Below are 12,001 nucleotides of genomic sequence, written 5' to 3' on the forward strand. Positions count from 1 at the left end.
ATTTTTAGCATTAGGAGCTACCAAAAAGTTGTGTGTGTTGGTTTTGGCTTTGCTTTTTATTTAAATTTTTAATAACTTGCATTTACCTAGGGTTATAAATTCCATCATCTCGCAGTAAGAGACCAAAATATCATGTAGCCCAATTTGTGTAGTTTTTATGAAGGCAAATCACAATACACAAGCATTTATAAGGACAGCATAGAGACCACGTTATGACAAGGAAAAACAAACACAAGTGAATGAAAAATACGAGATGATGTGCTGCCAGGCTCCTTACCCATTGCTGCTGGTGTTGGAGCTCCCTGATGGTATTCTCAGCTTGCTCCAGTTTAGTAATGGCCTCATCACTCTGCTGTTTGATGGTGGCCAGCTCCCGTTTTATGAGGTAGTTTTCCTCAGCCTCCTGGGCCCTTGTCACTTGTCCCTTAGGACATAATTTATTTTAAGCAATTGAGGACAAATCCAAGAAAGACCGCCTTTGTGACACTCAGCTGCTCATTTCATCAGATTGGTTTTGCAAACAGCAAAGAATTGGTAGAAATTTTTGGACAAGGCAGTACTAAGCAGCTGCTTTAGGACTTTATTGTTAAGTTCTGTATCCTTTCAGCAAGCACAATTGTGTACCTGCATTCAATAAAATTCCTTTCATGCAATATTACTCAGTAGTACATGCACAGATTTAAGTTTGCAATATTCAATTTTAGTGTTAATACATCTCAATCCATTTGAAACAAGGATCTGTACCAGAAGTACATTAGGTTAGAAAGAATATTATAACGTGCAGGTATTGGATTTTTATATTTTTAGTATATTAAACAAGAGATTAGGTACATATTTATTCCAAATCATCAAGGCATGGATAGAGCGCAGCATGCAAATATGCATGCATTAAAGTAGTTTTTTTTTTTTTTTGAGAGTAGAAAGAGTCATACAGTAGAAGACTAAAAGACTATACCTGTATCAATCTATCTGCCAAGGAAGCACTTTCCTATAAAGGAAAAATTCAGATAGGAATAAGGACTTTTCCTTAAAACAAAGGAGTGATAATAGTGACAAAAAAAAGTGAGTAGAGAAAGAAAATGCCCAAATTCTACCCATTTCCTATACAGGCAACTTCTTTTTACAAACAAAAGAACTCTTCATAAAAATTCAGGCATCTCAGCCTGAAAGTCACAGGAAGCAGCCTTTCTGCAATAGATTGTACCAGGCGGTCTTTGATGCAAGAAGGTCTCAAAGTCGACCTCAGTAACACTTAAAATTCACTTACAGGAGTCTGGTTACCTTTATCTGAATGGCTTGCTTTCTTAATTAAGAAGAGTTATCTGATATGATCTAAGATGAATGCAAGACTTGCTCTGTGGTCCATCCACATTAAGAAAGGAAGGCATAATCTGAGCACAAAGGCATCTCCACTAAGTGCTGAGACATTCATGCAGAACTAATGCTTTCATCAAGATGAAGCAGGGAAATTAAATGGTGCAACTGACAGACAAGTAGAAAATTTCAACTATGACAGCTGATATTTTGTTCCACTAAGCTCTAGCAGTAACTCAATTAAACAGTTCATAGATTCTCCTCCCTTGCCAAAGTTTTGCAAGAAAGAAATTTATGCATGCTGACAAGCACTACATTCCCCACCCCCTGCATCACCGGGGAAATACACATTTAATGAAAGTTATTTCCTCTCTATCACTCTGTAAGCACTCATTTTTTGCATTTTCTATGACAGAACGCATCTATTCACAGACAGTTAAACCTTATTTAATCTTAATAAAAATTCCAAGGACAAAGTTTCAACTGGCTCATAGGAGCTATTTACTTACATGTAGTAAGGTAACATCTTAAGTCAAGATGTTTGTCATGGTAAACTAAGGAAATTGCAACTAAATCATGTATGTTAGGATGAGGAAAGTTTTAAAAAACAGAAGTTTCCAACAGAAGAACTGAATATTTGTTCACTTTATGACCTTGACTTAGATGCCTTGATAAGAATTTCTGATGAAAATTAATAGATGATATTTTTCAATTTTGAAGTATTCCAATGTGACTGGGATAGTCTGGAAGTGAATTCTGAAATTTCAAAAACAGAATTTACAAGAGTGCTATTGTCTTGACAGTGCATCAGAGTTCCTAATCAAAAATTCAAAAAAAAATCAAACCTCTGCATATTAGGCCTGAAAACATATTTAGTATTCTAAGTTTGCCACAAACCTACTCATGTGAATTGCTACAGTCTTGAACTTTTTAAAATTTTGCTTCTCTTCAGTTATTTTTAATCAAGATTTCAGTATTTGAAATGAAGACAGTATTTGAAATGAAGATACAAAATTGTATTTTTGGTCACAGCTTTATTTCACAAGATATCCTCATTATGGGCATTTTTTCTTTTCCAAATTAAGTTCAGAAATAGCAATTAATTATAATTTAGCATAGATTGACTGGTTCTCCAAGAAACCACAATAGATTTAACATCCGAAATGTGACATCTTTCAGTTATTTTACTCTAAATTCAGTCTGCTCTTTTCCTCCCTGTAAAACAGGAACAATTCCCTGCAACTCAAGAGCATTCAATTTAATTTGCTCAAAGATAGTTGCTATTCACAGTTCAGATGAATAAGAACGCTTTCATTCTAGAGCAGACCAGCTCAGATGCAGTCTGTCACAGGAAGCACACCAGATACCAGAATAGAGACGCTATCAGAGAACGATGCCTGTGTATTAGCAATTTATAGACAGCTATCATACATACTCCAAAATTATACCCAGTTAAAGAAGGCTAACAGAACTCTATTCCAGACTAAACCTATGAGAAGTAAGTCCTAAAATGGTATTCTTTCCACCTCCCATGTACCTTAAGCTTATGCAACAATTCAAAAACAGTGCAAGACTAACCAATGGCAGATGTCCTGTACTGAATGTGAATGCTGCAACAACGCACCTTTACTGCTGTATTCATTAGTGATAACAGTCTTTCATCTTCATCTCTGACCATTAATAAGTTTGTCATTGAACTCCTACATAAAACACCCAGGAAATTCAGACTTCTCTACCCAAGCATTCCACTATTTCATGCAGTCTTCTGTACTCTGAACAGATGCTCCTTGTTCAGAAAAAGCACTACAAAAACCTGGATGTCAAACATGCTTCAATTTCAAGTAAGAATCAGACATCATAAACATTTATAAACACTGACCTTAATTGCTTTGTTATTGCCGTGCTTTTGACTAAGCACTGTTAGTATACACCATAAATTAGTCAGAAAAATAGAAAGCTATAGGTATGAGATTCTCATTTCATATCATACAATTACCATTGATATAAGTATAAATAACATTAAATCTAGTCACTAACATACTTACTTTTTCTAATGTTTCAATGCGCTGTTTTAGGAGCCTATTCTCAGTTCGTAACCTCTGCAATGTAAACAATTCAGAATTACATTTCTCAAGTTTTAAATGGAAAGTCAGATAAAAGCCAAGCAGGTTAACTTTAAAAAAATATCTGCCTATGAAAATCAAAATCAATACAAAAATTAGTAGAGACAGCCTTTTGAAACATCCTTTTTATGTCATGTACTAACTCAAAACACGAGTTTAAACATCTTGACACAGCAAAGATAAGAAAAAGGTATTGTATTATAAGAAAGTATTTGCATCTATTTGTGTCAGCAATAGATGAAAGCAGTAGATGTACAGGTGAACCAAAGGGTTTAACCACACACCATTAGACTTAATCTCTTCATAAATGAAACTGACACAGATCTCATGGTTAAGGGACATGAAAATATACTCCTTGAACTAGGACAGGTTAATGAGATGCTACAAAAGGTATCTTTCCTTTTCCTTTCAAGGAAAGGATTATGTAATTTTTCTTAAATTATTTCATCTGTAAGAATTTGGACTGAGTTATTTACCTCAAATGCCTCAGAAGTTAAAAATAATTGTACTGAGTTGCATATTTTACTAGTGCATTTCCTGTAAATCATGGCTTGAGAAGCTACTCCAGCAGGTCCTGAAGGAGGTTAAGAATGGTACTAACTGCTTTGCTACCTGTTTATTAGAATAAACTGTCCGAAAAAGCATGGAACATTTCTGTGCTCCCAGGTACATGTCATTGAATTTTCCTCAAGAACTACAGAAACTTTAAAACTGATATTGAAAGCTAAATGAACAGTAGTGGACAGGAAAAAGGAAGGGTGCAACTCATTCCCTCTAACAAGCTCTGTATACCACACTAGCCTATTACTTCTCCCACTGCCTTTTCTCATGGAGCTGACCATATTTTATGACAAAGAAACAAACCCACAGTTAAAACTTAGGAACTATGAAAAAGGAAAAAAGATACCAAAAGTTTCTTTATGTCACAAAAGCAAAGAGATATAGTGATTAAGTACAAGAGGCAGGTCAGTTAGGAAAATATAAACCTTTCAGAACAGAGCTGAGCTTATTGGTCTTTCCACCACCACTCCCTGCCCCCCACATTATATCAATTGCAGAAGCTCCATAAGAAAAAGTGACTGCAGACAGAAGACACCTAGCCTTGGGTCTAACGAATAATAATAATAAAAAAACTCAAGTCAATGGTAAACCACTCAAGTGAATTGTGATAAAAACTCCTTTAATATACGTTTTCCAGACCTGTGTGGGACACCTACACCCAAGCCAGCATATAATGAAGCTCTGATAAATGAGGTCATCTGTTATCAAGCTTTAGTAAGGAGCAAATAAAGAGAACTAAGCACAGCAGGTCTCCACCAATGATTTTTCTTTAATTTTTTCCACCAGGACTCTCAATTTCACTGTAAGTGTCCTTTCTGAACAATTCCACTGCTGAAAGACATTTTGGGACCTCAATTGCATGTCCTGCTACATGTCCTTCCCTCCTGGTACCTGTAGGGGGCCCTAAAGGGGGCCTACAGGAAAGCTGGGGAAGGACTCTTACCTGGGAGTGTAGTGATAGGACAAGGGGTAATAATTTTTAACTGAAAAGACGGTAGATTTAGGTGAGACATTTGGAAGAAATTCTTCACTCAGAGGGTGGTGAGGCACTGGAACAGGTTGCCCAGAGAAGCTGTGGATGCCCATCCCTGGAGGTGTTCAAGGCCAAGATGGATGGGGCCCTGGACAACCAGAACCAGTGGGAGGTGTCCCTGCCATGGCAGGTGGGTGGAACTAGATGATCTTTACAGTCCCTTCTAACCCAGACATTTTGTGATTCCATGATATACAGACCAGACATGTAACCCACATCTCAGAAAAGCTGATTCACAAATAAACTTGTTGAGGCGCTCTTACTTTAATTTCAACTTGTTCTTCCATTTCTTTTGTTTTTATTGTAGTGTATTCCTTCTCTAACCTAAAAATTGGAAATCGTAAAGGATGATTAGAAAAATTAGACAATTAATTGGTCTAATAGCTAACAAGCACAGTAGAACACAGAGGTTGATATTTCCTCTGTTTAGACAGCCGCTTGAAAGTTGCCAATACATTCCTCCTGTGAATACTTGGATTGGACATTAAAACTAGTTTAAACACAAAGACTTCTGTAGGCATACTGTGAACCTGCACTTTGAAGTGCAGGTGCTTCCATGTATAATTTTGATAACACATTTGCAGTGACAGTGATTTGGAACTATAACAACTATTCAGTGCAGTTATACAATAACCAATTCAATACATTCAGCTAAAAAAACAGAGCTAGGAAAACAGCAGGATGCAAAGAGATACAAGGAAAAAAATTTTAATCATAAAAACAGTTTTGTTCCCCCTCCAACAAACCTCATTTTCTCTTTTCTTTTTTTTTATTAGGGATGACTTTGAAATGAAAAGTATTGGCTTTCACAGAAAGCGTTTTCCCTGAAAGCTTTGTTACTACTTCTGTTTTAAAGAACACTGACTGCTCACTCCACAGTACTGATCATGGACTGCTGACAGAAGAATTGGCAAATTTATTTTGAAAGACCCTGCCACAAATCTGTACCTCTGCTGTTCTTGCACTGCAATAAAGGCCCAGCTTAAGAACAGAAGAATTGCCAAATGTAACCCTGGAAAAGCAGGAATTATGCAAGCTGGCTTGTTACAGAAGGCAGAAAAATAAAGACATGCAACTAACCTTAAAAAAAAGGTAGCAGTGTGCTCAGAATTTCAAACCCAAAACCAAGATCATCTTAAAATTATCAATGGTGTTGCAAAATCTAATCAACTTGTATTCTAAACAGCAATAATCTTGAGTACATATACATTCTGTAAACTAAACACCTTATTATGATCTGGCCTAAGTTCTTAAGTTTAAAATCCCTTCCCCTACTTCATCCTCACAAGAAAAAAAAAACAAAACCACACATCCCACACCACACTGCTTTTTCTACTCAAATCCTGTTTACAGAAGTTCCATGATTTTCCATAACCTGTAGCTTTCCTCAACAAGATTTTTAGGTTAGGTGAGATATAACTATTACATTCAAGAAAAATAGCAAAAGCTGCTTTAGAAGTATTCTCTTGCGAACAGAACTTTAGTCCTAACCGTTTACAGTAATAAAGTCCCCCAAAATTTAAACACAGAAAATTCAAAGTGAAGTACTGAACAACTAGCTTTAAAGAAACAAACAAACTAACCCAAAGCAATAGCAGTCTTTTCTCGAAATGTTATTACCTACTTTTTCATCTTTTTTGCATTGTATTTGACTTGGTAGGATGCTTGGATTAATTTGTCTGGACCACTGTCAAACTGATGTGGAATGACCTTTTGAAAGTGCTAAAAGCAATCAGAGCACAAGATTACATACAGTTAGTAGGTGCAAAGAAATATACACACTACACATTTCAGGCATCTCTTACAATTATATCAACCTTAACTTACCTGTAACATTCCTTCCATGTCAAGTTGCAGTAATTCTGCTTGGTTCATCTGAAGTAGAGCTAAACCTACTCGAAATACAATCTCTAAACCCTGAAAACAGAAGTTAAAAAATAACCAACAATTATTCATGGCATTGCCAACAGCATAGGATGATTCTATTATTTAGTTCTATTATTTACTAACATTGGAAAGCTCATCCAGTTTCCTAAACAAGGAAGAGGGAAATTGAAAAATCTCTAAATAACAAATTGGTCCCAAGTTCCTTTTTTGCATGAAGATCAAGGAGGATGTCAGATCCTCCTCAGAGAGGCTAGGGCTGAGGTAAAAATATCTTGAATGACAGTTGTTCTTTATGTGAGCTTTATCAAAAGCATAAAACATATCTAGTAGAAGAAGGGAAAAAAGGAACAAAAGATAGGTACTTCTCAAAAAAGGATATTTTAATTTCATATGTGATACAATGCAATTAACTATTTAAAGAGATGCATAGGAATACCCAACTCAGGAATGTCCAAGACACTGTATGTAGAGTGTCAGCTAAGAGGATCCACTTTTGACTTAATATTTCCTTAAAATATTATTGCAGAGGAAGGTTGTAAACAGATCATAAGCTTCGGTTTGTTACTAATTACAACCACTCAAAGCTCTACCTCTAAATATGCTTTCAATGTTATACTAATAATGCCAATGATTAATTCTATAAACTCCTTTGGCTACTCACCATCTTCTGTGCAATGGTTTTGCCAACATTCCCTCTTCCTGATCTCCTTATCCCCATGGAACTTTAATTTTGGCCTGAAAGCAGAATTACTTTCTACCCCAAAATACTGGAAAACTGATGTCCCTGTTATATGATACCACTGCATGGCATCCAGAACTTCTGACAGATAGAGTAACTCTTCAATAGGCTTCGAGTACAAAGTTGCAGTATCTACAGTACAGTATCTACATTCAAAAATGTAGTTGCTCTTCCCAGAGAAGCTATGTGCACAAAAAACTTGCCCTACAAAACAATCTGTTAAGCATAAGGCCTGAAAAACAAGGGTACTTGAGATTTGCCTATCAGAATGGAATTCATACTGCTACCCAAATAACTGCTTTTAACATCTACTCTTGAAATGCAGCATGTGAGTATTGAGTAGTTACCTCAGACATAAAGATATCAAATATTCTTGTTGCAATTGGTAGTGGAAAAGTTGTAAGAAAGATAGTTAAAAACCATGATGATGCATACATAGAAGTGTGGAAACTCTGAGACTGAAAGTGCACATAAAGCTCTGGAAGATGCTCCTGGAAAAGAAAATGAGAAAAAATATATGTTAAGCTTTTGCCAGTAGTTTTTATTATGCACATTGTTTTGACGATACAAGAAAAAAGGTAACTTATTTAGCACAGGCAACAGCTATATAAAACACACAACTGGAAGTGTTATTTGATATGAATGTGAAAAGATAACATTTTGGTTGAACTGTATGTTTTTTCATAAAGTCCCAGTATATAATGCTCTACAGTATTTCTGCACTATACAGTACAGATTACAAGAACACTTCCTGATCCTAATAGTCACAAACTTCTAAATCCTTAAATCACACTTAAGAATGGGCTAGGCTACAGAAAGAGCTGGAGAGATCTAGGGTATAGCCAGATCCCCATGTCTTATCATTCACTATGTGACACCCTCATGTTAGGAACCATATTACAAAAACACAAGCCTATTTTTCTGTCACCTTTTTTTTTTTTTTAAATGGCTATAAATTGACTATGAAGATATGAATTTTGAATCTCGAATCCAAAAAGGATTAAACATTCACATGCCTAAACTACAGCACCACAAATCCTCATGCTTCAACATTTAAAACCAGACAGTCTGCCAAAGTTTAAAAAGTACATCATATAGCCACATGGATATACTTCTGAAGTCCTGAAACCAGCTACTGGCAGAGAACAGCTTATTAGTCAGACATGCCTGCTCTTTAAGTGTAATTTCCAAGTCCATTATTACTAGTTACTGAAAAGGAAGTCCAATAGATTTCTGTATGTACCTGAATCATGCATTCAAACTGGTACATACAAAGGCCCAGTTCAGCCATGCTTGGTTTGAAGAGTTCTCGTAGTCTGTAATCTTGCATTAATTTAACAAACACGCAAAACGCCTCTTCTTCTGGCATCTATATTAAAACAAACAAAACACAGTAAAAACTCAGGAAAAGTAAGGATAGAGTGGGTGATGGAGAGGGTTTACGGTTTTGTTTGCTCTTTTTTTTTCCTCTGTAAAAAGAGGTATTTATAGCTAATTACTCTAATAACCTATTTGTATATACCAAATCCTACCTAAATCCTATCTAAACTGAAACAGAGGTCTGCAAATTCCTTATAATATACCCTAGCTTATAAAGCAAAAGGCAACTTGAGGATTATAAAATTTATGAAGTTTAATTTGAACTTAGAGGAGGTTCCATGTAACAGAAATGAAAGTGAGAATTTCATTAATATCTTAAACAACATTCTGTAATCCTATCTTAGCTCTGGGAAATAAGTGTATTCTCTCACCCAGAAAGGTAGTATCTTCCTGGTAAAGACAAGACTACAGAGAGTAAGTCTCATTTGATTTGCAGAGTAAGTGGTAGCCCTTGACAACTGCGTTGTAACAGAAATTATTTTAAAAAATAATCTAAAAAACCCCCACCCACCACAATGACGCATTCTAGCTGGGATTTTAAACGTTCACATTTTAACACCACGTTTACCTGCATAAGCAGTAATCCAACTATAAAAGCGCTTCCTTGACAATATCCAACTTCACGATCCACCAAAGAATAAGCCTACAAAATAAAGTTTTAAGACTCTGAACAATTAAAGTCTCATTATTAGTGGAATGAAATAATAGGGCATGCTATTATTTTGCTAATAACTTGGTCTTCCTCTCCTAAATCCAGAGAGGACAGACATTCTATTCAGAAGTTTTGGTCAGATATTTAGTTGCTACCTGCAGCTATGAAGGAGTATGAACTTTGCTCTCTGATGGCTTTGAAAGCACAAACTAAAGCACACCTAAAAAAAGCTTGCAGTTTTTACCTGCATGAATTTGCCAAGTATACTAAGGTAAGAGAGAACTGGCATACAAACTGCACAGCATTACCACTTCTGCAGGAGACCTGACAGAGAAACACTAGTTCTCTTCAGAAAAGAAAATCTGAAGTTTTATTTACAGGTGGAAGAAATGTATTGGTTTCCACGCATGCTGCACCTTCATCCTGGAATTATAAAAGTTACTATGATTTAGAAACCTGCTAACTTCTCTGTAAAAATTGTGCTATGGAAAAAAGTCTTTCAAAATTTAAGCTCTGGTACAATGGAGGCAATACAACAACTTAATTTTAGGACTGTGTTCTCATTTTGTGCTTAGGCACTAGGTGCTGCACATTAGCCTGCATCTGCCATTTTCTGTTACAATATACAGGTTCAGAAACACTTAAACCTTAAAAAACACTTAAAAAGTGCTAGTTCTGATTTACAGTGTTCTCATTGTCAACACTGTTTACCTTGCTTCACAGTATACTTTACTCCATTATAGTCTCAACAGTAACCCTGTGATTGTTTTAATGTATGTTTAGTGGGCAAATGTTTTAAATCTCTTATAAAATCATTAACTATAGGAATATTTCAAAGCTATCTTTGAAACTGGAATATAATTTGGTAAGCAGAACTAGTTTAAAAAACTAGAATACATGTAACTGACGCAAGTTCAGTTACTACAATGCAAATTATTTCCAAACTTCTACACACATTCGTGTTAAATTATTTTCAAGGACTGAAATACTGTCTTACCTTCATTACATTAAACAAAACCTCCTGTCCAAGGCTGTCTTTCTCTTTAAAGAAATCATGTTCAGGGTATGTTCTAGCAATATCCCTTCTTATTAGTTTCTCACATGGAGATGTCATCTTCAAAAGCTCTGAATACTGATCCTTTATTGGCATGCTTTGAGCACTGCATAACAGTTGCCAAACAATTGCTCTGAAATGATGAGGTATCCCTTTTCGAACAAGCTCCTAAAGCATAAAGAAGGATATAAAGTTACTGCTTGCTGAAAATAAGCATAAGCCTAAAAAGCATAGCATTTCAAGGAATTCATTTCCTCACAACAAGAAAATGTTCACAACATGTCACAAACCAATCACGTAGTTCATGAAGTGTAAGCCTCTGTTGTAGCCTGATAGATTACTGGCAGCTAACTAAAGTGAGTCACATCGTTTTAACTGGCTAAATTAGCTAATAAAAGCAGTTCTTCCCCTGTAAGCTACTTCAAAAACCTGAGTATTAAAAAAGTATATACTTTTTTAAAAAGAACTCCCCTGACCCAGAATTTAATAGTTATTTTTCCACAAAATAGTACTGAAGACAACACCCTTAATTATATTTGTAGTTTAAAATACAATAAGTTACTGGTAAAAAATAATCCCAAATACAAGTAAACAATAAAGTGGAACTAACCACAACATAGCCAATCAGAAAAAAATAGCACAATACTACTATTGGAAGTTACTTGACACACTTCACTGATGCATCTAATTTCACTGGTGTGCCAGTATTTCCAAGTTCTCTTTTGTTTTAAGAAAGTATTTAAATTTATTTTCTGACACTGTACCAAGAAGATGTACCAAGAAGACATTAAGTTCACATCTACTGAACTAACTTTACATTCCAAAAAAAACCCAAACAAACACAAGAAAAACCACCAGCTAAGTATCATACAACTCAAACCTTCCCAGATAAATAGATCTGAGAACCAGATTTCAAGTTTGGTACTTGTCTTTTCATAAAGCACAAGTAGGAAGTAGTTTTGTTGCTTGATCTGAAAAAACTGATGAAAAAGTACAAGTCAGGGAGTTTACAGACTTAGTAGTACTTTCTGCAACTGGGATCAATCTGACCTAGAAGACCCCCTCTTCAAGGCAAGAAGGTTCCCTTCTTGTTTTAAACCTTAAGAACTGTTATTAAGTACGCTGTCTCCTACATAATAGTTTATTTTGCTCACTAGTATTTATTCTGAAGCCAGTCATCTTCTATTGTGCAAAGCTTCCTCTTTTTCCTATTTATCCAAGTATTTTTCCTACTTCTCCAAGAAGGAAGATACCAAGC

At 35.5% G+C, this 12,001-nt stretch overlaps 1 protein-coding gene across 6 annotated transcripts in view; it reads right to left on the reverse strand.

The window, feature by feature from the left end:
* The window catches only part of EVI5 (ecotropic viral integration site 5), a 77,848-nt gene that overhangs the window by 47,294 nt on the left and 18,553 nt on the right, over positions 1–12,001 (reverse strand). For 5 of the 6 annotated variants that reach the window (XM_083847437.1, XM_083847433.1, XM_083847432.1 and 2 more), the window contains exons 4-13: positions 10,687–10,911; positions 9,606–9,680; positions 8,901–9,026; positions 8,005–8,148; positions 6,859–6,948; positions 6,656–6,753; positions 5,295–5,355; positions 3,360–3,413; positions 956–988; positions 278–424 (exon numbers count right to left, since the gene is read on the reverse strand). In XM_083847437.1, the coding sequence (XP_083703563.1) occupies positions 278–424; positions 956–988; positions 3,360–3,413; positions 5,295–5,355; positions 6,656–6,753; positions 6,859–6,948; positions 8,005–8,148; positions 8,901–9,026; positions 9,606–9,680; positions 10,687–10,911 (1,053 nt within the window). The remainder of the gene's footprint in view (positions 1–277; positions 425–955; positions 989–3,359; positions 3,414–5,294; positions 5,356–6,655; positions 6,754–6,858; positions 6,949–8,004; positions 8,149–8,900; positions 9,027–9,605; positions 9,681–10,686; positions 10,912–12,001) is intronic. The other variant, XM_083847435.1, reaches the window with a different exon arrangement.

This window comes from Anser anser (genome assembly GCF_964211835.1).
Source record: "Anser anser genome assembly, chromosome: 8".
In the NCBI taxonomy this organism is placed as follows: Eukaryota; Metazoa; Chordata; class Aves; order Anseriformes; family Anatidae; genus Anser; species Anser anser.